The sequence below is a fragment of the Silene latifolia genome, chromosome 2 (assembly GCF_048544455.1).
Source record: "Silene latifolia isolate original U9 population chromosome 2, ASM4854445v1, whole genome shotgun sequence".
Classification (NCBI taxonomy): Eukaryota; Viridiplantae; Streptophyta; class Magnoliopsida; order Caryophyllales; family Caryophyllaceae; genus Silene; species Silene latifolia.
The window spans coordinates 3,228,043-3,253,718 of record NC_133527.1 but is presented as its reverse complement, the minus strand read 5'-3'; the positions used below and the strand labels follow the sequence as shown (position 1 = coordinate 3,253,718).

The 25,676-nt window shown below is 35.4% G+C and overlaps 1 protein-coding gene across 1 annotated transcript; it reads left to right on the top strand.

Moving 5' to 3' along the window:
- Window positions 1–22,446: 22,446 nt before the first annotated feature.
- LOC141627894 (putative F-box protein At1g19160) lies at window positions 22,447–25,401 on the top strand. The gene is made up of 4 exons (XM_074441096.1): window positions 22,447–22,578; window positions 23,564–24,771; window positions 24,871–24,956; window positions 25,047–25,401. Exons 2-3 carry the CDS (start codon window positions 23,585–23,587, stop codon window positions 24,902–24,904), a joined length of 1,221 nt encoding a protein of 406 aa, XP_074297197.1. The 5' UTR covers window positions 22,447–22,578; window positions 23,564–23,584; the 3' UTR covers window positions 24,905–24,956; window positions 25,047–25,401.
- Window positions 25,402–25,676: the final 275 nt, after the last annotated feature.

Below are 25,676 nucleotides of genomic sequence, written 5' to 3'. Positions count from 1 at the left end.
CCCCCTCTTAGGTACTTGAATCCATAAACTCAATAATTGGTATCAGAGCCTCGTGCTCTTGATCGAGGCTAATCGCCTTAGAGTTTGATTCGTGGGTAATGGATTCCGAGAAACACTCCAAGATCCCGGTCTTTACCGGTTCGAATTTTGGATGGTGGAAACTCAAAATGGAACATTACATCAAAAGTATCGATTATCAATGTTGGAACATCATCCAAAATGGACCTCTTGCCATTGAGGAAACTGATATTCTAAACGGTTTCACCAAGACAAAAGAGGAAAGAAATTACAATGAAAACGACTTCAAGCTTGCCGAAAATAATTCCAAAGCAATGTCGATACTTCAACGTTGTGTTGGTGAGGGGGAAGTTAGTCGAATCTCCGGATGTCCTACGGCAAAATCTATTTGGGATTCCCTTGTACTTGCCTATGAAGGGACGTCCCAAGTAAGAAAACACCGTATTGACCTTCTCATGCAACAATATGAGATGTTTAGAATGTCAAAAGACGAGTCCTTAAATAGTTTCTCTTCACGTTTTTCTTGTATTATTAATGAGCTTAAAAGTCTAGGAAGGAATTTCGAGTCCGAGGACATCATTCGAAAAATCCTTCGTAGTCTAACTCCTAAATGGCAACCTAAAGTCACCGCCATAGAAGAAGCTAAAGACTTGTCAACCCTATCTCTTCATGAACTAATGGGATCACTAATGGCTCACGAGTTTAACCTCGATAAGCATTCTAGTGAGTCATCAAAGGGAAAGAGTCTCGCCCTCACATCCTCTCCAAGTGATGGAGAAGATGAGGAGGAAGACGAGTTTGCTATGTTCACAAGGAATCTAGCCGGGTTGGTCAATGGACAAGGAAACAAAAGGTTCACTAACAATTACTCGAAAAAACGCTTTCCTAAGAAACGACCTAACTCCACCGTGGGATGCTTTAAATGTGGTGATAAAACTCACCAAATTAAAGAATGTCCCAAGTGGGAAGAAATAAAATCAAAGGAAAGAAGAGAAAAGGTTAAAAAGGACTATAAACATAGAGTCATGAGTGCTATTTGGGGAATGTCCGACTCCGAGGAAGATGAGGAACTCATCGAGGAGGAACTAGAGTCTAAAATGTGTCTTACAAATCATTTTAAAGAAAAAGTCTCAAAAACCTCACAAATTGAACACTTAAGATGCCTCATGGCTAATCCCGACGATTCCGACTCCGATTCCGACAACGAGGTAAATCATCTAAAGGCCAAGGCTAGAACTTACTCCAAAGAGAAAGTATGTAAGCTTCTTGACCAACTTTTTGATAAGTGTCGATTTCAAAATGATAAGCTTGAGGTAGTGCAAAATGAGATTGAGGAAATTGCTCAAGAGAACTTTAATCTGAAAAATGAACTAAAAGCAACAGATAGCGTCACTGTCACATCTGAGGCATATGACGAAGTTAAAAGAGTCAACAAGTTAAACAAACATTTGACTAAAGAACTAGAGCGTCTTAGGTCGACACCCACGGACGTCTCTGACCTTGAAAATGTCAACACTACCTTGGTGATGCAAGTTTCCTCACTAACCAAGGAACGTGATGATCTTTTGAAGGACAAAGATGATCTTGAAAATGAGATATATGACCTTGTAGTTGAAGTTGTAGACCTAAGAGAAACAGTGTCTAAGACTGTTGCTTCTGACCATGATTTAGACGAGTCAAAAGAAAGGATTAAATGTTTGGAAAATGAAAACACGTGTCTTAAGGGTGAGGTTGTTTGTCTCAAGAATGAAATACAAGTCCTCCATGATAGGCTTACTTTCCTTCAAAAAGGTATGCCCGAATGTAGCACTTCTAGGTCTTCTCCTCATCATAGATCCGATGAAATTGTTGATCTAAACCAAAGACTTGACAAGATGACATCTAAATATGAAGAGTCCAAAGAAAGAATCATATATCTCGTGTCTAAACTCAATAACCACACCCATGACTTCATTGTTGAGAAAAGATTGTCCATAGAAAGTGTCAACAATGATGAACTCAAAAGAGAAAAAGAAAAGAATTTGCATCTCCTCTCACGTGTCAAAGACTTGACCAATGGACTTGTTAATGCTAAGAACATCACTGAAAAGTGGGAAGGAAGTCAAACCGTGTTAAATTTCCTCACGAATCAAACCGAGAAATGTGATAAAGTTGCTGGTTTGGGCTTCAAATGGAACAGTCAGACTGACTGTTGCATCCAGAAGCCTAAAAACGATTTTAGAGGAAGGAAGTATGTAGGTCTTCCCGAATACATCATTTGCAATTATTGTGGTGACAATGGTCATGTTTTCAATGGATGTACAAAACGGTTTGATGACATTGACAAGAATACCAAAACTTTAAAGCAAATGAGCATTAAGAAAGACACCACAAGTTATGTTGATCACAAAAAGGGACCCAAATTCATTTGGGTTCCTAAACTCAAAAACTAATTTTGTGTAGGGCTTGGTGAGAGGCGGCCGCAATTGGTACTTGGATAGTGGATGCTCTCGTCACATGACGGGTGATAGAAGCCAATTCCTCTCACTTAAAGCATATGATGGTGGCACGGTAAGGTTTGGTGACAACAAGAAAGGTGAAGTAATTGGCATTGGAAAGGTTGGTAAGTCATCATTACTTTGTGTCGACAACGTGCGGCTTGTCAAAGGTTTGAAGCATAATCTCCTTAGTATCTCTAAACTTTGTGATAAGGGTAATTTTGTAGAATTTAGTGCTAATTTGTGTCGAATATTTGATGCCACTACTAATGAACTAATACTCGAAGGAAGACGTGTCAAAGACGTATACTTAACTAATTTGAACACTCTATCCAGTCACACCATGTCTTGCATGAGTGTAATGAACAATGATCCTTGGTTATGGCATAAAAGGTTTGGTCATGTTAGTACAAAAACTCTTAATACCCTTAAAAGACTTGACTTAGTTGAAGGTATTCCTAACATGAAGTTTGAATTTGATAAAGTTTGTGATGAATGTGCTAGAGGTAAACATGTTAGAAGTTCCTTTAAATCCAAAAGAATTATGAGTACATCTCAACCTTTGCAACTTTTACATATCGACTTGTGTGGACCAATGAGAACTAGAAGTAGAGGTGGTAGTCGTTATGTGTGTGTCATTGTTGATGATTACTCTAGGTTTGTTTGGGCACTCTTCCTAAGCTCTAAGGATGAGACATTTGATGATTTTCTAATTTGGTTAAGAAATATTCAAAATAAACTTGGTTTAAAACTTGTTTCAATGAGAACCGATCACGGAACCGAATTCGAAAACTCGTCATTTGGTGCTTATTGTGATGACAATGGTGTAGACCATAACTTCTCGGCTCCTAGAACACCACAACAAAATGGTGTGGTTGAAAGGATGAATAGAACCCTTGAAAGAATGGCTAGAACAATGTTATTATCTAGTAAGTTGCCTAAGAACTTTTGGGCCGAGGCGGTAAATACCGCATGCTACATTCATAATCGTGTCATGATAAGGAGTATATTGAATAAAACTCCCTATGAATCGCTACGTGGAAGAAAACCCAACATTTCATATTTTAGATGTTTTGGAAGCAAATGTTTTGTTCATAACAATGGTAAAAACAACTTGGGTAAGTTCGATCCACGTAGTGATGAAGGAGTATTTATTGGGTACTCCGATCATAGCAAGGCCTATAAAGTCTACAATAAACGAACCTTGTTAATTGAAGAAAGCATTCATATCATTTTTGATGAATCTAGTGTGCTTGGACAGGTACAAAACGTGAATGATGATGATGATAGCGATGACGATGAGTTTGAGATTGGTCTTGTTCGAAAGGACTTCGTGTTCGCGGATGAAGAAACTCCCAGCACTGAATTGCAACAGACACAGAGACCGTCACCTTCAAAGGAGATCAGCAACTCAGGGGGAACACGTAGCACCTCTGCTATTGTTTCTTCTCTGGAAGCAACAGACCCAACGACTGTTGCCTCCACCTCCAGAACTGAAGCAATCCAAAACAGTGAGGATGAAGATCTTTCCAGGCCAAAAGAAACGGTCACTGTGACTGATGCTGTTGAGGGGGAACAAGAAACCATTGTTCCAAAGAAGTGGAAACATCAAAGTTCTCATCCACTCACTAATCTTACAAGTGATCTCAACTCGGGAATTCGAACAAGATCATCCCTCAACAATCTCGCTCATCTCAACGAGTATTGTGCCCATAATGCCTTCCTTTCTCAAATTGAACCTTCAAATGTAACAGTCGCCTTGACTGATGCAGACTGGTTGCTTGCCATGCAAGAAGAACTCAATCAATTCAAAAGAAACGAGGTATGGCACTTAGTCCCTAGACCGCCTAATCGTACCGTTATTGGTACTAGGTGGGTCTTTCGCAATAAGCTTGATGACTCGGGAGAAATTGTAAGGAACAAGGCTAGACTAGTGGTGCAAGGTTATAACCAACAAGAGGGTATTGATTACGATGAAACCTATGCACCGGTAGCTAGACTTGAGGCCATACGATTGCTTATAGATTTTGCGGCTCACAAAGGCATTAAACTCTTCCAAATGGATGTCAAAATCGCTTTCTTAAATGGATATTTGGAAGAAGATGTCTTTGTAGAGCAACCACCGAGTTTTGAGAACAATGATTTGCCTAACCATGTTTTCAAATTAGACAAAGCTCTTTATGGTTTAAAACAAGCACCAAGGAGTTGGTATGATAGATTGTCTAAATTTCTTATTGAAAATGGTTTTAAAAGAGGCTCCGTTGACAAAACATTGTTCTTAAAGCAACAGTCCAGTGAACTGTTGGTTGTACAAGTATATGTTGACGACATTATATTTGGTGCAACAAATGAACTCCTTTACTTATATTTTTCGGAACTAATGAAATCGGAGTTTGAAATGAGCATGATGGGTGAGCTAGGATTTTTCCTTGGGCTCCAAATTAAGCAATCGAAGGATGGAATCATGATCCATCAACAAAAGTATATTAAAGAAATGCTTAAGAAATTTGGGATGACTAATGGTAAGCCTCATGATACACCTATGGTAGCCGGGTCCAAATTGGACAAAGATGAACTCGGTAAGAATGTTAGTGATAAAGTGTATAGAGGTATGATAGGATCACTTCTCTACTTGACCGCAAGTCGTCCCGACATTCTCTTTAGTGTTTGTTTATGTGCTAGGTTCCAAGCAAATCCGAAAGAATCACATTTTAAAGCCGTTAAACGAATTCTTCGGTATTTGATTGGAACACAAAATCTTTACTTGTGGTATCCCTTATATTGTCCTTTTGATCTCATAGGCTTTTCGGATGCGGACTATGCGGGATGTACGGTTGATAGAAAGAGCACCTCCGGAATTGCAACATTCTTGGGTCCTTGTTTGATCTCTTGGGGCTCAAAGAAACAAAATGCGGTAGCTCTTTTAACGGCCGAAAGTGAGTACGTTAGTGCCGCGCATTGTTGTTCTCAATTACTTTGGGTAAGACAACAACTCTTGGATTTTGGTATTATTTTTGACTCCGTTCCCATAATGTGTGATAATACGAGTGCAATAAATATTTCCAAAAATCCTATTCAACACTCTAAAACTAAGCATATTGATATCCGTCACCATTTTATTCGTGATCATGTGGAAAAAGGACATATTAAACTTATATTTTGCAAAACCGAAAATCAAATTGCCGATATTTTCACTAAGCCACTTGCAAGAGAGCATTTTGAGAAATTTAGACTAGAAATTGGGTTAATTAATTGCTTGTGATTTTTAGTGTGAGTTTTGCAAATTTCCTTAATTGATTAAATTAAAATTGGATATATGTTTGAGTATTCTAAGTGCATTGACATCATGTTTAGACCAAAAATTGACACCGTATTTGTGAGTCGGTAATCACTCAACCTCATATCTAAATTTATGTTTATTATATGCTACCTTGCGTTTTTATTTCGAGTGATTAAATGTGTTTAAGTTGGGCCAACTACCTCACCTCCCTCATTTATTGGGCCATTTACTCCCTCAACCCACCATCTATTCCTATCCGTCCAAACCTCCTAATCCACTTATCCTTTCATCTCCCAAATCCTACCCATTTACCTACCCTTAACCCACCATGGTAAAGACTTCATTCAACACACCTATACCCATGAAACCCACAAAGATGACCACACCACCTGTCACATCAAACCCACCGACATCAACAACTCCAAACATGCCTTCACCTAAAATCTCCTACGCCTTTCCTCCACAGACCTCAAACCCGATTCCCTCATCTAACCCAGATCCACCAAACCCACAACCATCTCCGATTCCCACTGTTTCATCATCACCAGACGACATCCCTATCTCCACCATGGTAGGACGTCGCACTCGAGGAGGTCGGAAGAAAAGCACTGTTGTCCCAACCTCTTCCTCTGAACCGGTTACAGTGAATGTTGATGATGTTGAAGAAGAAACTGAGTTTGATCTAAATGAGAATCCAACCAAGTCCGCCGAGTCTGATCCGATTCCGGCGAAGAAAAACAACAAAAGGAAAGAAAAAGCTTCATCATCCCAATTACCCCCAATTTCTGAAAGTGTCGAACAAAGCAACATTGAAAATCCTACTGTCAATCCTCCTGTTGAAACACCCAGTGAACCTCCTTTGAAAAAATCGAAACCTTCCAAGAAGAAACTAGTATACCTTTCTCCCTCAGATCCGGTGTCCCTAACCTCTAAATGGGACTTGGCTATCGTTTGGGATCACCTTGAAAGCATAGACCTCCCTACCTCCATCTACAAAAATTGTGATAGGTTGATGAATACCAAAGCTATCCACTCTCCTCGGGTTTACAACCAAACTTGGTTCGAGCCTCCTGCTTTTCACACTGTCCGTGACATGATATTGGCTCAAGGTTGGGAAAAATTGTTGGAAAAGCGTGAACTGGTCTTTGTGAGTGAGGTGATTCAGTTCTTTGCAACCGTCCGAGTTGATAAGTCGGGTGAATTTCTTACGGCTAAGGTGAACGGTAAGCCTCTTAAACTTTCTCAATCTGATTTCGCTACCGCCCTTGATATTCCAGTCGGAGGTTATGACAAATTCCCCTCCGAAACCTGGGTTGCTTTACCTTATGCCTCACCTCTTAATGTTGCTCAAACCGTGTGTCCCAAAGCTGTCTCTCCTGGTCCAGTGAGCAATACCCAAATACCCCCTCCTCTTCGAATCATTTTTAACATGCTTTGTCGGTCAATTTATCCCTCGGGTGATCGGGGAAAACTCACCATAGCCTCACAATATTTAATTTATCACATTGCAACTCACAAAAAGGTGAACTTAGTTGGGTTAATGTTTAAGCGTTTTCATCTTATTTCGACCAAACTTCGTAGACCTTCTTCTAGCATGATTCACTTGCCCTATGGAATGTGGTTATCGGTTGTGCTCAAGGCACAAGGGGTTTTAGTGAGTACTAGCTTGGGTTCTTTGGATATGTGTGATGTTATGAGTGATGGTCAAATGGGGAAAATGCGTATCAAAGTTGAGAATGATTAATTAATCTCGGTGAAAATTAAGAAGGACCCGGAGGTTGGGTCATCTAGTCAAGTGAATATGGGTAATATGCGAGATGTTCTTAATGTCGTGGCTGAGTTGAGTGCTTGGCTTAAGGAAGATGCTCATAAAAAGGATTTGGCCATCTCGGCTCTTGCTTCCACAGTGGACCTCATCCGTGGTGAGGTGGATATCATTTCCACCCTCGTGTCAACAAAGGAAATTGGTGATGATGCTCATATGGATGATGATCCTTTGGGTAGTGGCTCGGATGGTGAACAAGCTTCCTCCCCTTAGCCTATCCCTTTTACTCTCGGCCCTCCCTACCTTTTATCCCTGCCTTTTTCATTTTGTTCCACCTTGGTTGTGCCCTTCTAAGACATTATTTTCTTTACTTGTTATTTTGACATTTGGTGGTGTATGTTAAACTTTATTTAGCCATGGTGAGCTATGGTTAACTTATGTTTAATCCATATGTTTATGTTGACTTTGTTACCTTGTCACGATTACATGTGTCTTTTTGTGTTTTCTTGTGAAATATCTGCACTCTAATGCTTTTGACATCCCTATCCGTTTGATGATGTCAAGAGGGGGAAAAGGTAAACCCATGCTCTTAATCTCTTTGCATATTGATTAACTAATGTCTAGGCCTAACCTTCTTAGCTTTGAATCTTGTTTTGGGGCAATGTAAAAGTGTCATGGTAGTTTGATTCTAGCTCTTGCCTTAGGTAAGGTAATATTGTCCCTTCTCTCATTTGATCTTGCTTGTTTAAAATCTTGAATCAAGGTGTTTACATTGCATATACATTCGTTTGGGGCTTGTCATCATCAAAGGGGGAATTTGTTGGGTTCCTTATGTTGATGATAACATGCCCATTTGATTTGTGCTATCTTAGTTTACCTTTTCAGGATTAATGATGTAATCAAGCATGGATTAAGAAGTGTTGAAGTTGTTAATCATCCCTTTGTATTGAGTCTTAGTATCATCTAATGTACAAGCAAGAAAGTAGAGTATCTTAAAGTAATAGAAACAGTCCAGACGACTGTTGCTTTCATTAGTAAACAGCTGCTTGGATTGTTGCCACAATTCGCAAAACTTGAAGTCCCTTTTTATCTTTCAAAAGCCTTTCACGTGACTCTTATTTTTCAAAGATAAAATTCAGATTTTTATTAAGGAGTTGGTCTTCAATAAAGAGTGGTTTGAATTATTATTATTTTCAAAATGTTTCCTCTTTATGCAAATTCAACCCTTTGGTTCTTTAAGAAAACAAAGAATGCTTTTTGCCATTTTGGTGTTAACTTGTCATCATGTGACTTGTCTTTTCTCTCTTTGTTTTCTGAATTTGCATGAGCTTTTAAGGATATCTTTCAAACACTCTTTCTCTATTCTTACCTTTGCAAAAGAGCCCTCTTTGGTGCAAGTTTTGGGTGGTTGCTAATGCCCTTCACATGTGTGGTATTTGACCCTTCAAAACCCTAGCAACCCCTTCACTCACCCTCTCTATATAAACCGTGCCTCTCCTTCATAAATCCTCAAGACTTTTCTGAAATAATTTTCCAAATTTGCAAATTGTTTTTAAAGCTTAAAAATCGTGTTTATTTGCAAAACCTTTAAAAGTCTTCAAGTTGTTACAGTCGTGGCTACTGTTACTTTATTATACTAAACTCTCTTGCTTAAGAATTGTTTATCTTGTAAAAGTTGTCCATCTCTATTCTTTGCTAAGAATATGTTAGTGGAAACTTGATCCTATAACATTCTAAGTGTGTTAGTAGAGTTTAGGACGGAGTAGTCTTTAACTCTTGGCAATCGGAGTAGATTGCGAGTTAGCTTGTCATAAGAACGGAGTAGTTCTTGTACTAGCTTTACAACCGGAGTAGGTTGGTGTCTTTTATTGTAAGGGTCTTTTAGTTGTCGGAGTAGATCACTAAAAGAAAGCAATAAAAAGGTAGATTGGACGTAGGCACTTGAGTTTCTTGCCGAACCAATTCAAAAATCTCGTGTTCAATTGTTTCACTTTATTTCCGCTGCAATTTACTTTGTTTGTTTGTCGTGCTTTGCTTAAACCTTCGAAGTAACAGTTCATTATACTGTCACATTTGGTCTGCAGTCGTATTCCACAAACTGAGACAAATAGCTACAGTCAGAACGATTGTTTCTTTCATACTTCAGCAAACATTCATCGTGATACTGGTTTAGTCTTTCAATATTATACAAAGTATCTCCTAATCTCTCTTGTGCTCGTAACTCACTTTAAATCAATAAAGTTGAAGTTATAAATTTTTTAAATAGTACCTAATTCACCCCCTCCCCCTCTTAGGTACTTGAATCCATAAACTCAACATTAAGTCTATAAACTCCAGCCAACTTCTGCCCCTCACAGATATGCTTCTTAGTGATAGGGTCCTGTAGAACAAAGCCAGTGTCAGTAAACATAGCATGTAGACCTGTATCATGTAATAGCCTACCCACTGACATCAAATGGTGTTTAAACTCAGGTAAGTAGAGAACATTCCTCAATACTAGTTCTGTATTAACTTGGTATATGGATACAGGAGCCACCTCCCATTTGACCGGCAATGAAGGTACACTCTCGTCTTATTTTAAATTGAGCAATAATCGCAAAATAGTTGTTGGTAATGGCACTGAAATTCCAATTTATGGTTGTGGTGCGAAAACCTTACCGTCTCCCCTTCCCCCGTTACTGTTAAAAGATGTCCTACATGCTCCTCACATTATTAAAAACCTTGTGTCTGTACGAAAACTAATTATTCTAATACTTGTGTCCTGCAATTCACAAGGCAATGAAGACGACGAGGAAGAACGAGAAATCCCAGCTCACAGTCAAGCTCGACTGTAAGTCTAATACTACTTGCATAGAAAGGGCCGACTTTCTTGTTCTCGGTGAGGTGAACTTATCAGTAGTACCAGCTTTCAAGTCCAACAGCTACAAAAGTCAGACCATCTTAGTCGAGCTTTTGTCTTGGATTAGTGTTGTTGATATCCTTGGAGACAGGATGCTTCTGAAAACGACTGCGGTGTGTCGGGGAAGCTCTTGATCATCCTAATGAAGGTTCTTCTGTGAATGGCGTGAATGTTTCTCGTCGAGCATTATTATACTTATGATTTAGTTTAACTAATGTTTTGATTGCGATTTGTGAATGTAACAGTTATAGCAAAAGGGATCCTATCAAGAGCCATTCCAGTACATTTGCCTAGACGGTCTTTAGCAGACGAAAACCCAAACCCAAACCTGCAACTTGTTTTCTTTTAATTCAACTTTGTGATAAGTATTGCTAGAATGTTGCATTGGTTCATAGATCAAGTTTGATATGCTCCAAGGAACTGAATTGTTGGAACTAGTTGTCACTAAGGTATGTCCTAACTCTCTATACTGTCGTAACTCCTGAATATCACGGAACAGATGTGTATTGTAAAGATCCCCAAAGTAAATGTGGCTAGACAAGACTGATGCAACTTTAAGCCATGCGCTGAAAACAGACCCATGATATTTCAGAACGACCCAAACTAGCACGGAACGTGTCCATGACTTGATAATTCTCCCTTCAAACTATCCATCTCATTGACGCGCACGCGCTACTTTTCCCAGGAAAACCCCTTTTGGAAGATGGACACACATGAAAAGGAAATTTGGCTAAAGTTTTCAAATGTAATTATTTATACAGTACTTCTTTTACACTCTTTACTCAGGCAGCGACATGCATTCAGTTCAGCCACACCTTCTCTGATGAGGAGAGGTTTATCGCAAAGGCGCATCTGTTAACTTGTCATCTGAACAATGCAGTCGGGTTTTGCAAGAACTCGACTGTCTCAGTAATGTTATCTTAATGTCTCTAAGAACAGTGAGGTTACTAATAAGCTGCAATGTATGCGGCCTTATACGAATGTTGTTTGTGACAGGTTCTAGCCTATCTACTTACTTTCACGGGTTTTGTAACCTGTCATACTCTTAGGTATAAGATCATATTATCACTAATATACCTATGATCACAATGCCTTACAAGAATCCTTGTCTATGGCCTGACGGACAGTCGGAGTAAGGAGGTAGGCTATAAACACTCAGAGATAGATAATGCAAATCACCAAAATCAGTCACAATAAATTCGCTAATTCTCTTCTTGTGCATATATACCACACTTAGACCATGGTATTACATCTGAGATGCAACGACAAAACACAAGTGGTTTGCCATGGTTCAGTAAAGGCGGTATTGATAACAAACAAATGCTTCCAAAGTGAAAACAGGGAAAGATGTTTCAGCTCAACATAAAACGGAGAGTGTTGAACAAATGAGACCGTTCAGCTAAACATGTCTCAAAAGGCGAGTGTAAGCTAAAACGAGCATATAGTCGATTACAGGTTTATATTGCAGCCAACGAGTTCAGCCATTCCAATAGGAGTTCAAAAGGTTATGAGTTCCTACCTACAAACTGCATTCTCATACTTGAGACAGACACTTTCTTAAACTTGAGCTTTCAGCAAAGACCCGCATAAGAAGAGAATACAACATATATATAGTTACATTGAGCATTGAGGCGACTGAAAAGTTAAATTGGGCATTGAGGCGACTGATGGAAAAAATACCAAGTACAGATTTAGTATTACCTTAATTATCAGGGAGGATGCCAAGTGGGTCGCAGAGCATGTACTCATTTTCTTTTGGTTCGCCTGACCCGCCTAACATGTACTGAAAACCTGCAAAATAAATTTAGATAAAACAATCAAAAGGAATTCATTTGACATAGACTAATTAAAGTAAATTAGACGAGTTATAATTACCATCGTCATCATAAGCAACTGAAAGATCGGCTACTTTAACATTTACATCAGTGTGATCAATTTTAAGCCTTTTAAAGCGCAAATTGGTTTCACAACAAGCTTCGTTCAAACAAATCCATATATCTACACGAAGAAACAGATAAAAATACGATGAAACCAGGCATTAAAAGTCAAAAATAATTTAGTGAGTTCCTGTCCTAATACCTGCCCTTCCACCTCCTTGGGATATTAGTCTCTCTAACTCAGTGTTACGGTGCTGTTCTAACTCGCTTCTCGTCCAGTTTCTCTTGAGTTTCGCATCCCTTGGAATTATTTGGTCACTAAGAAACTACAAATAATAGTGTAAGTAATTATTGAAATGTTAACAATTAGACAGTGAAGTGTTGGTCACTTGGTGTCGTGTCTCATGTCTGAATGCTGAAATTGGTATCAAAAGATTCAATTAAGTGAGATAATTTTTAAGTAATAGAAACGTCGAAAGTGTACCTCTGCGTCTGTAGTATGAATATGATTTCTTACTCTTGTCCAACTTCTCCAATCTTCTCTTAACTCGGACTTCTTCATTTTCTACGAGTATGGTTACAAGAACATCGTCCAACTTTCTAAAATTATCTATTCCAAAACGAGTTTTCAATTCCACATTCATACTTTCACAATCAACTCCCACTACCTGCTTCCTATGACAAAAACACATGTAGTCCCACTCATTAAACAACAGATGCAGATGACCTATTGGCCTAGGAATACGCGACCTGAATCCCGCTAAAAGTTGAGTAGCTACACCTTGGAGTCTTGATGCCTCACACAGATGAAACAAATCGAATGAAATGCCGTCTTTTTCACATCAACTCGTCCATATCTAAGATGATACAAGGCAGAGCGCAATGTGTCTTGTCCTAGAGAATCTTCCAAGTGATTTACGGAGTTATCTTTTGATTCATTACCTTTAACATACGATACTCCGAAAGGAGCCTTATTACCACCTTTAATTAGAACTTAAGAGTCATTCAACACGCTCCAATTACGGCCTATTCTGATTTCATCCTCGAAACAGTAGCCACTGTTATAGATATCGCATTTTTGAATCAAAAAGTATGGAGTCACATCTATCTTCAATCCTAGCTAGGCCCGTTTCTAAGCTTTCTTGGGCCCTAGGCGAAAGTGTAAATTTGGGCCCTTAAAAAAAGCAAGCTAAATCATCATTTATTTATTTTTATTTTTATTTTAAAAAAAAGAGAAAAAATTGAAAAAAATTGTAGCATTAAACAGAATCATTAAAATTTGGCGTTTTATTTTAAAAGTAAATTAAACAATCATTAAACATCAAAACAAAAACTATTAGAGATTTTTATTGTTAGAATAAATCTTAGGAACAAAATCAACATTAATTTTTATTTTAATATACAAATAACCAGGAGGAAAGTAGTATAATAAAAAAGACAAAAAATTCGAATACAACAACTACAATAATAACAATAATCGTGGCAAAACACTAATAATATAACAATATTCGTAGCAAAATACTAATAATCCGTGGCAAAAATTTAGTAAAATATTATGGGAATATACGTACTGATTAATAGAAGAAGAAAATTATTACGAACCTCTTTTCTCCGCAAGGCCTTATGCTATCACAAATTCGGGCTTTCAAAGCATCATCATCGTCAAAACATAGCTAATTCCGTAAATTTAACGGCTATGTTTTCAAACACAGGGGCGTCTTAAAACAAATAGAGGCTCAGTGCGACACGGAAAAATGAGGCCCCAAAATGAATGCACAAGTATATTATACTTCGAGATTTGTATTGAATTTCATGAATAAAAGCTTATAATACGGTGATCAAAAGGGGAGGCCCGGTTCCCACGCCCGTGGTTGCCCGTGGCCTTAGACACCCCTGTTCAAACATGGGCTTTAAATCCAAAGTATTTAACAAAATAGGGCTAGTTTGAAAGTATTTACCAATAATGGGTCCATGTCACCATTTCCACCATTTTTTTATTTTTTTCAGAAAATATTTTCCCTTATACCCAGAATACCCTCATTTTTATTTCTTCATTGACCATCTTTCATTCATCTGCTACCCTCTTCCTTCTCCATTAAAGTACAAAATTCTAAATTACACAAGAACCCATCAAAGAATCCCTCAAAAAGTTGACATAAATTCAAATAGAAAGTTAATGAACGAGCATCTGCTTTTATCTGCGAAGTTAGTTTCGGCATTGTTCTTGGACTCGCTTCATCGGTAATTGCTTAATCAAGACGGATTAGTAATTGCCTTATGACCTCCATTAATGAAGCTTAACAAAATTTGTGAACTTGAAATAAGCGATTATTATGAGAGTCAGTCAAATTCGAAAAAATTTGTTTTTCGCATACTAAACCCGATTCAAAAATAGAATGCGGACTTCGATTTGTTCTGTTTTGGATCCATCTCATTTTTGTTCACACATTTTCATCTTTTCGTTTTGTTTTAATTGATTATTATGCTTAATTTGCAATTTTTAATTAATCAAAAATTAATGATTTAATGATTACAGGATTCTATCCTTAGGCTAAATTAAACCAAATTAGTATACTCCGTAGTCCGTATATGTTACCTCTATACACTAGTCTTCCTTTCTAGCTCCAAATTTTCTTCCTTTTTCCATTTGATTATGGTGAATCATTTCTCTGTAAAATCTTGAACGGAGAAGAAAAGGGTAGAAGATGAAAAGATGAAGGAACTATGGGTATAAAAGGAAAATATTTTCTGAAAAAATAAAAAAATGGTGGAAATGGTGACATGGACCCATTATTGATAAATACTTTCAAACTAGCCCTATTTTGTTAAATACTTTGTATTTCAACCCCGTTTTTGAAAAAAATTCTAGAACTAGTAACATATTAAAAGACAATCTCAATCGGTAGTCATATATTTTAACATTGTGTCGTTGAAATTAAGAAGTCGTTGTTTTGGAATTAGATGAGGACTTTTCTAAATTAAGTATACTAACCAAAAAAAGAAAATACTCGATAATTTGGGTCTTGAATTGGAAAAAAAAGGAAAGAATGGGTCAAGGTGAGAAATTAGAAAATCGGTGCTTTGTTTTTGAAAAATTAGATTTTTTTTTTTTTCATTTCCTACTATTACTACATTATAACTTAGAAGAATGGCCCTATTTTGGGTCCTAGGCGACTGTCCCTCCAGACTACCATCAGGACCGGCCCTGATCCTAACAACACACACTGGCTCATCCGGGTTCTTATAAGTCACAGGTTTACGATTCTGTTTTGTTCCACCCCTCGAACAACATGTTTGCAGGTTCTTAAGAGATGAAATAAAACGCGCTCAATTATAAAGATCAATGTTCACAATATCTTCCTGACAGAGTTGACTTATATTATATATCTGCGGTTCTGATTTCCTAAATTAACCATTATTAAAATAATAAATGACTAAAATTGGAGCCACAAAAATTTCAAACAAAAATACATATTAAAATCATAAAAAACAATTTAACAAACACACACCAATAAAACATGAACAGGAAAAAGAAAACTTACTTATCTTTCCTATTTTCCATGGTTTCAGGTTATTAGATTCACAATTTGGTGGTAGCGGCGGCACGTTATTGAGAGCAGATTCAGGGAAAAGGAAATGGGTTTTCATTTTCAACCTACCTCCCTACTCCTGCAACTCTGAAGTCTGTAAGGACATTATATTTTTACTTTTATTTTTTGATTACAATGGGACATTATATTTTAAGACAAGTGATGAAAGATGATTTACGAGTCCGCTAATATATGAATTTAAAATAACAAATTATACCCAAATTATCGTATAGTATCACACTACCACTTAATATAATAGATAAATATATTTACTTTTCTCATGCAAAAATATATGAATTAAAGACAATATATTATATGGGATTTGAAAAGAAAAAATTATTATTTTTTGAACTTGTAGTCCGCAGTTTGGACAATCAGAGTTTTTCAACGAGATAAACTTCTACAGATGAGAAGAACTCTCAGATACAAATTTCGAAAACGGTGATTTTTTTTTTTCAAAAAAAAGTTACTGTTTTACGAGATTTTTGGTTTGGGAAAAAAATTTAGCGCTTTTTAAACTCGCAGCAACTATATAACTAGCTGTACTACAACAGTGATAGTGTTTATGAGCTTTTTAATAAAGTTTTCGATTTTTGTTTGAGAAATTTTGAGCTATGCGGTAAAGTTTATGAGCTCGTTTATTTAACATTAAGCTAAAAAAAATAAGGATATAACTCAAAAATAATACTCCGTACAACATATAAACTCAAATAAACTTTGAATTTTGACATACTCCCTCCTATTCTAGACAAGTGTCCCATTGTGGACATGGCACGGGAATTAAGGAAAGAAGTTAAATAATGTAAAGTATTGTGGTTGGGTGAGGTAATTGGAGAAGGCGAAGGTATTGTGGATTTGTGGAGTATTACTGTGAGTGAAGTGTTTAAATTAAGTATTGTTTTGGGTTGATGTGAGTTATTGTTGTAGGTTGAAGTGATTAAAATAAGTATAAAAGTTTACCAAAAATTGACAATGGGACATTATTGTGAATAGACAGTGTTGGGGTTTTTGGTACAAATAATATAAAATGCAAAGACTCACAATATTTTATTATGGACTTAACCACAACCCAACCTTGTATTATTATTCTTCAACCTTAACAATAATACAATCAATCCTCCAACACTTAACTACTAGCTAAGATTTCCAACTATGTTTAACTCGGATATTAAGCATACACTCTTTTACTTATCCAACATGACTAATGACCTTTATATATAAGTTCTAAGCCTTAAGTTACTTAGTAACATTAAGAGTCATTACACCATACAAAAGCTAACTCCTAAAATTTACATCTTATAACATCTAACATTTAACTATTACATAAATATTAGACATATAACATAAACTAACTTATGACTCTTAATACTTAATAGAATAGCTTAAGTGCATCAATGTTGGGGTTACTTTCCAACAGACAGAAATGGACAATGAGACTTATGTAGAATAGGAGGGAGTATAAAATTAAAATATAACTTATAAATTTTCGGTTCGGATTCGATCATTTTCGGTTCGAGTAAAATACGGATCGGACGTATTTAGGTTTGTAAAATACAAGTTTATGTAGGCCAGATTTATATGGTTTCGGGTTAGATCTCGGGTCAAAACGGGTCTGATTAACGCCTTCTTATAAATGTTTATTTTCTTTAATTTTAATAATAAACATATAAACAGTTATTATAATTATTCTTACTTTTTATAATTATCTAGTTTAATACAGGAATGATATTAGTAAGAGTAATTATTTTTTTTATTAGTATATTCAACATCACAAGATTCACAACGTTATACGAAACATTGGGTTGATCAATTGTTATATGTACATGACAAATCATGACTATATTTATATGGGAAATGGATCCTCTCTATTTTCTTTCTCTCTATTTCCTCTCACAATCTGTTTAAATAATAATTACCCATTTCATTCTCATTTTCTCTTTATTTTTATGCGTAAATTTAGAACCGTTACGATTCGGACTATTAATAGGTACTTGCCTCTCCATTTCTTTTTAGGAAATGAAGAGAAATTGGGCTCATTTATATGGTAATCATTCGAGTAATTAATCATGCGATAAAATATACATTAAAATAAGTATAAGAGCATTTCCAATGGTAAGCTAGTCTACCTTTGTCACATCATGATAAGTGCATATTTTATACATTTTAACCCTTTATATTAGTTTGATTTTACATATCATTTAGCACTTATCAAAGTGTTTTTAAGCTAATATTGTGTTTCTAGTGCAATTGTGTGTTCAAGTGTGTTTTGTAGGAAAATGAGCTAAAGTACTATAAAATGTGCCAACACTAGAAGCAAGGCTAAGTATGAGAGCAAGATTGGACTAAGTGTTGAAGTGCATGGATTTTGCATGAAGAAAGTGTTGGATCAAAATAAAAATGCAAGCAAAGTCAATATGCAAGTCAAGCCCAAATTCAAAGTCCAAATTATGGTGAAAAATATTGGATACTAAGAAGCTTTGGATGCTAATATCACATTTAACCATGTGATTAAAGAAACATTAAGAATTTGCATGGGATTCCTTTTGGCAATTATTCAAGAATTGAAGAAAAATTAAGAGTGTGCTTAGGATGCCATTTTGGGATTCCTCTACAAAGTTTGCTCTTTTATTTCCTATATAAGGGGTGCTAATCACACACCTTTACACACCACCATTCACATATATTTGTATTCCAAAATTCTCTCTAAATATTAGTAGTTTAGTTTAGTTTAGTTTAGTTTGTATTAGTTTGTTACAACATTTCTATTATCAAGTTCAAGATTTATTCCAAGTTATTTCCATTTGCAATTGTTCTTCTATTTTCATTCAAGGTAATTTTATCTTTATTTTAATTATGTTATTTATCATTTCATTTAGCATTAGTTTAGTTTATATTTTCACAATGTTAGAATAATTTACCTTTGTCTAGGGAATAAAGGAAGCCATGCATGATTAAGTAATTTGTAAATGTCAAAATAAGGATAAGTTAATATTGTATAATTGTTTCTATCACATGTTTGCACTATAATGTTTAATCTATGTTTAAAGGCCTTATTCATCGATTAAGTTTGTTCATTCGTTCTAAAGTCGAGAGACACGGAATTGAATTAGACTAAGTATGTGTAGTAGGACGACCTAGTCATGGACGAGAGTTTCTCTAGGACCCGGTCTATGGTTGACACTAATATCGTAAGGTGGGTGTCTCTAAGCCTAAACAATTACCGTTTTATAAACTCCTATGTTTAATTTAAGCATTTACATAATTTGCATGTGTGACCCGACTTCCCTAGACTCCTTTTATCATATAGTTTATTACTTTCTAATCAACAAACCAATCAATCAAACGTAACCGACCTCGATAGAATTCAACCTATAACAACTAATTACCAACTCCCGTCTCTCTGTGGTTCGACCCCTACGTACTACATTCATTTGTTTTGCTAGGGTATAAATATTATCTTTGCATAGGTGTGCGATAGCCTATCACATCAATTTTTTAAGTTAAAACAATTTCAAGCTATAATTTGCTCCAATGGTTAGCTAATAAGATTTCTAAATCTAATAAGTCGTTGACAGAGTTAACGAATTAAAAGGTCAAGTCTACATTGACAAGTTTTCAATAATTAAATTCAATTTTATCCCATTTTAATAATTTATTTTTTATTATTTTTAAAAGTAAAAAAAAAAATATTATCACGTAAAATCGTCTATAAATTGTGCCAGCAGTAAGTTTACATCTAATACAATATCTAACGTACTTTACAAGAAAATTTCCGATTATTTTTAATTTTATTACATTGTTTATATTTCCTATAAGACATATATTAGATTATTAGTTATATATACACAACTCCAATAAAACAAAATAAATTAAAAACTAAACATTATGAGGTAAATAAACTAAAATCATATTTTAAAAAAATAGATCACCGAATTTGAGTAACTTAATTTATATGTACACGTCCAATCTCCAATTGTTATCGACTTATTTATATTGTCACGACATTAAACATTTAATAATCCTTATTTATATGCTCATATATTCAATAAAAACCTCTATAATTACGACCCGTGCATTTTTTGCACGGGTTTAAAATTAGTGTTTAGCTTAGAATTATCTCTTAAAACCAACCAATTCTCATTTTTTGTAGTGAACTGTCAGTTTGAATGATACAGCCTCTCTTATTTGTTTTTTCAGCATCAGATAAGAATATATAAAATGTCAGATGTAAATCCATTTCTCTCTGAACACATATGATTCGAAATCTTCAAGAAACTTTCTGTAAAAACCTTGGACAAATGTCGTCGTGTCTGCAAATCATGGCATTCTCTCGTTGTATCCCCTTCATTTATGGCCGCACACCATAAGCATTACACCCAAAATGACGCGAATTCCTTAATTCTATGCAAAGAGGTTACGAAGCGTTCAGAAACCGAAGAATTGGAGCAGTGTATTTTCTTTCGTAATTTAAATCCGTTAAAACAAGGACACCTATTTCGGGTTTGCTTAGCTGATTAATTTGCAATGTTTGTGTATAATAATTATGTATGTATGTATATAGGTCTGTTAATCGTCGCCCCAGAATTAATATCTAGAATATCTGTGTGATGATAATGAAGATATAGTTGATCGATTCATGAAAATGTTGTAAGTTACTTCTCCTATTTCGGATCAGTTAGTGACGGTCATTCGGCTGGGTTAGTTCTGTTGAACTGTACAGTTTAACCCATTGGTTAAAAACACAGGAATGCTGTTTGTGACTGGTTCTAGAGCTAGATCCAGACAACACAAAAGCGCTCTTCAGAATAAAACTGAAATATGAATGTAATTATATCATAACTTTGGGCTTTTCTCCTTTTGGGCCAATCCTATACCATAGGACGGTCCTATAGGAGAATTGCCGTTAGTTGTTATTATAATACTAGTAGAGATCCCGCGCAAATGCGCGGTTTTTTAGATAGGAATATTAGAGAATTTAACAATTATACTATTGGTATTTAACTGCATTTGAAATTTAATTATAAAATTTATTATTAATAATATTTTGTATTAAGAGCTGGAAAAAAGATTGATCAACACTTTTACTCCGTATAAGATTGTCGAAACCGAAATTATTTTATTAACTTTGTTTTAAAAAAAATATTGTTTTTAATTATATCATTATATCTACTAAAGCCGTTATATAAACAATTAAAAAAAATTAACCAAAATTTAAGTTTTCATATAGTATGGAGCAAAGATATATATTAAGTTAAAGGGTAAGAAAAAATATGTCATAAGTTTTTCTTTTTAGAAGGAATAACAATTTATGACTCTCAACGTGTACGCTTGTATGAAAAGATAGAAAAATAGAATGAATTAAAAAATGTTTCCTAAAAACATGTTCTTGGGCGTAATGTTTAGTTTTAAAAACAATAATAGTGAAAATATTTCTACCACATTGTACATATAATTAGTGCAATTTCATGTATATAATAAAATAAGAATATCATATTAATATGTCTATACAAATTAAAAAAAATATTATCCCCTATTTTAAATGGTATAGAATTATTTATGTATGAAATTAATCAGTATGGTGCACTTGTAGATATGATATTATGAAGCTCATTTATAGCATAAGTCAAAATTAATCAGGATGGCCCAGTTGTAATTTGTAAATATGATGTTATGAAGTCCATTTATAGCATAATTCATTTAGGCGGGAAAACTTAGAAATCTCTTATTCTTTTAGTTTAAGGGGGATTATTAAGAGACCTGAATTTTAACCATCTATATCCCACCACTTAAATCCCTTCTTTTACATCCTGCTACACCCTTCGTCTTCCGATAATTATCTTTTGTCTTCCCAAGTTTTTAATTATAACATGCACTTTTAATTTGCCGTGATGAAATTAAACAGTTGTTTATTAAATCCATCATTTTATTCTTACTCTAGATAATAACTTCGTTACATATTTGCAAAAATTGGGAAGCATTTGTACCCTCGAGCTAATATGATTTTCATATACCCTTTTATAAAACAAAATTACAAAAATATTTACAAATAAAAGCCATAATATAATCCTTGTCATAAAATTATAATAATTCGTGCATTGCACTATTGCAGGGGATACAAAACTTAGTTTCACTTTTATAAACCACGACATAAGAGCATCTCCAATGGTTGAGAAAAAGGACTTGCTTATAATTTTAAGAAATTGCAAGCTAGTAGCTCAACCATTGGAGTAGTCCAAATAGATTAGCTTTGCTAAAGAAAAATTAAGCTAGTAGCTCCATAGAGCTACTTGCTTAAATGGACCCACAAAATGAACATAACCAATAGGAAAATAGTGGTTTCATTTATAATGTTTTAATTTTATATTTAGAAATCAAAAATTGAATAAAAAAAATAGGAGAGTGTGTTAGGTGGGTCACATCAAACTAGTAGGAAATCGGCTTACCGTTGGAGTAAGTTGTAGCTTGAAATGGTTGTAGGCTTGTAGCTCAAAAAAATGATGTGGCAAAGGTAAGCTAGTATCAACTAGCTTACCATTAAAGATGCTCTAATACTACCCACCGGCTCTTCTACTTTCTTGTCCAAAATAAATGTGGAGCATTGGACCGAGGGAGCATTGGAAGCAAATTGGTATATGAAGAATCTCTTTCTCATTCCTCTTTGATACAAATCTGGTAATTAATTTTCCCTCTTTCATATTTTATTTCAAGTTGTTATTTTTATTCATTTATATGCAATTTCTTAGTTAAAGTTTCAATCTTTGTTACTCTAATTATGTCTAGGGTTTGTAACTAGAATAGTGGGTGGTATATTTATATGTTAATCTCGCCATGATTTGTGAGTATTTATTTGTCTAGAGCTTGTATTATCGTTAGAGGAAGAACAAGCTTGATTTGATTTGAATGTGACATTTGATTTCATTTCCCTTTTGATTATTTGGATATTATTGAATTGGTTGTTCCCTTTAAAGCTAATTAAATTATCAATAACTAGTGCGTTTTTTTGGTTGATTAGAATCGTCTAATCCGCTAGTTACGTCTATTTATGTAAAAAAAAGTGCTTGACTTTGAGACTTCTTGATCATGGTTATATGCTAATTATGGGAATTTTTGGTGTATGATCGAGACTTTACTACTTACTTAGTTACTTAATGCTTTCGTTTGACTCGGTCTTTTTATGGAAATGAGGGATGGGTTAAATGGAAAGAACTTGTGTTATCCGGGACCGGGAGGGTTCATTTGTATGCCTTGTGTAGCGATTGAGACTTTACTACTTAGTTACTTAATACAGTACTTTTGTTTGACTCGGTCTTTTGGAAATGAGGGATGGGACTTGATCGTTTTATGGAAATGAGGGATGGGTTAAATGGAAAGAACTTGTGTTACCAGGGAGGGTGCATTTGTGTGCTTGTGGAGCGTCTCATCTAATAATTATGGTTAGATAATCAAGTTTTGGTTGTGGTTGCTTGTTCGACCTTTACAATAATGCAATTTCTAGACCCTTGAATTATTTGATAAAGTTGATTGCTTTCCAATTAAATGTTTTAACTTGCATGTTTAGCTTAGAATTAGCTCTTAAAACCAACCAATTCTCATTTTTTGTAGTTAACTGCCAGTTTGAATGATACAGCATTACAGCCTCTCTTATTTGTTTTTTCAGCATCAGATAAGAATATATAAAATGTCAGATGTAAATCCATTTCTTTCTGAAGACATATGGTTCGAAATCTTCAAGGAACTTCCTGTAAAAACCTTGGGCAAATGTCGTTGTGTCTGCAAATCATGGCATTCTCTCGTTGTTTCCCCTTCATTTATGGCCGCACACCATAAGCATTACACCCAAAATGACGCCAATTCCTTAATTCTATGCAAAGAGGTTGAGAAGCGTTCAGAAACCGAAGAATTGGAGCAGTGTATTTTCTTTCGTAATTTAGATCAGTTAAAACAAGGGAATAGACTTCACACCTCAGTTTGGCCTTTTGTTGTATGTCAGCCTTTTCAGTCCAGCTTTCACTTTGTGGGTTGCGTTAATGGTTTGTTGTGCCTCTCTGACAATGATTATCTTGGCCACAGAGACCGTATTTTGATATGGAATCCGTTAATTCAGAAATCCATTAAACTTCGGAATTCCTCCTGTAAGGGCAGTCATTCTTTGCTGGGGTTCGGCTATGATTATCAGAGAAATGATCATCGGGTGGTCAAAATAAGTTATTCGGCTGCAAAAACGCCATTTGTAGAGGTTTACTCGGTACAGAAACGAAAATGGAGGACAATTTGCGCTGATTATTTAGTTGATAACCTGATTACTGAAATTTCCGCTTCACCCTGTTTTTGTAATGGCCTTATTTATTGGCCGATTCGTAGTAGACGAATGGAAATAAGTAATAATCCCATTGTCGAATGCTTGCTTTTGTATAATGTCGCGGAAGAAAGGTTTGCAAAAATGGAACTGCCTGAAGAAATCGTTAAGATCAGTAGGTATGGTGATTTCGGTATATTTGAGTACTCCGGTATGTTATCTGTGTCCCATTGCCAGTACATGTTCTTGGAAATGAGTACTACAACTCATTGTCAAATCTGGGTGAAACGAGACTGCAATGTCGAAAGTTCATGGTGCAAAATCGTGAATGATCGTGTGTCATATGGATATCACCATGAGGGATCGTTGCACTACTTGGGAGCGAACAAGGAACTGGTCGGGTTCAATAAGGAAAACACTGGACAGCTGGTGTCCTATAATCCCAAGACTGGCCATATTACTGAACTTGGTTTTAATGTAAGCCAATCTCCGAAGTTCTGCGCTTATTCTGAGAGTCTTGCATTGCTCGACCAAAAGACCGACAATCGCACTGCCTCTGAACTCAAAAGGTATATCCAAAACCACTTAATAAGGACACCTTTTTTCTACTTGCAGATGTCTGTTTGCTTAGCTGATTAATTTGCAATGTTTGATATGTATGTATATAGGTCTGTTAATCCTCGCCCCAGAGTTAATGTCTAGAATATCTGTGTGATGATAATGAAAATATAATTGACCGATTCATGAAAATGTTGTAAGTTACTTCACACCTTTTTCGGGTTTTATTCCGCCCTTCATCTCCTTTATAGTTCTAATTGATCCTTTGTATTGATTCATTTGGCAGGTTCAACTTTTATTTGATGATTGCTTTTGGATTTAATTTCATCAAGGATTGTTCATCTTATTTGGAGGCAGATATTCGGATATATGTTTTCATTCTGTTGTGTTCTTTTCCTACTTCCGCTGTTATTTGGAATTTCTCCATTTCTGTAAACTAGTAAGAAAAATATGGCCGAGTGCGCATGGTGTTGGCTCTTTGTAACCTTGTTCGAACTCATGGTTTTAACGATCCTATGTAGTCTTCCCGATAGTCATTTTGATGAACAAACTTATGTAAGCTTTTGTGTTACTTTTGTATTTTCAATTTCCCAATCGTCATTTTGATGAACGAACTTATATAGTTATATACGAGTATCAAATTTCTATAAGGCATTTATTTTAAAATTTATTGAATAATTATCTTCAGACGGTGAATAATTACGTATATAAGTAGTACCTGTTATTCAATACATTTTAAAAGAAATGGATTTTAAAATAATTATTCAATACGGAGTACACTTTAAAATAAATGTCGTTAAAGAGCGTGCACACATTGCAAATGAGGAGAAACGAGAAATCCCGGTTATTAGAGTCATAAGAGCATCCACAATGGTAAGCTAGTTGTTACTAGCTTACCTTTGCCACATAAGATTTT

What these genes read in the sequence shown, in the direction of transcription:
- LOC141627894 (XM_074441096.1), top strand. Translation starts at nt 23,585, where the DNA reads ATGTCAGATGTAAATCCATTTCTTTCTGAAGACATATGGTTCGAAATC. An exon ending in ACTGCCTCTGAACTCAAAAG is followed by an intron (nt 24,772 to 24,870) that starts GTATATCCAAAA and finishes GTATGTATATAG; the next exon opens with GTCTGTTAATCCTCGCCCCA.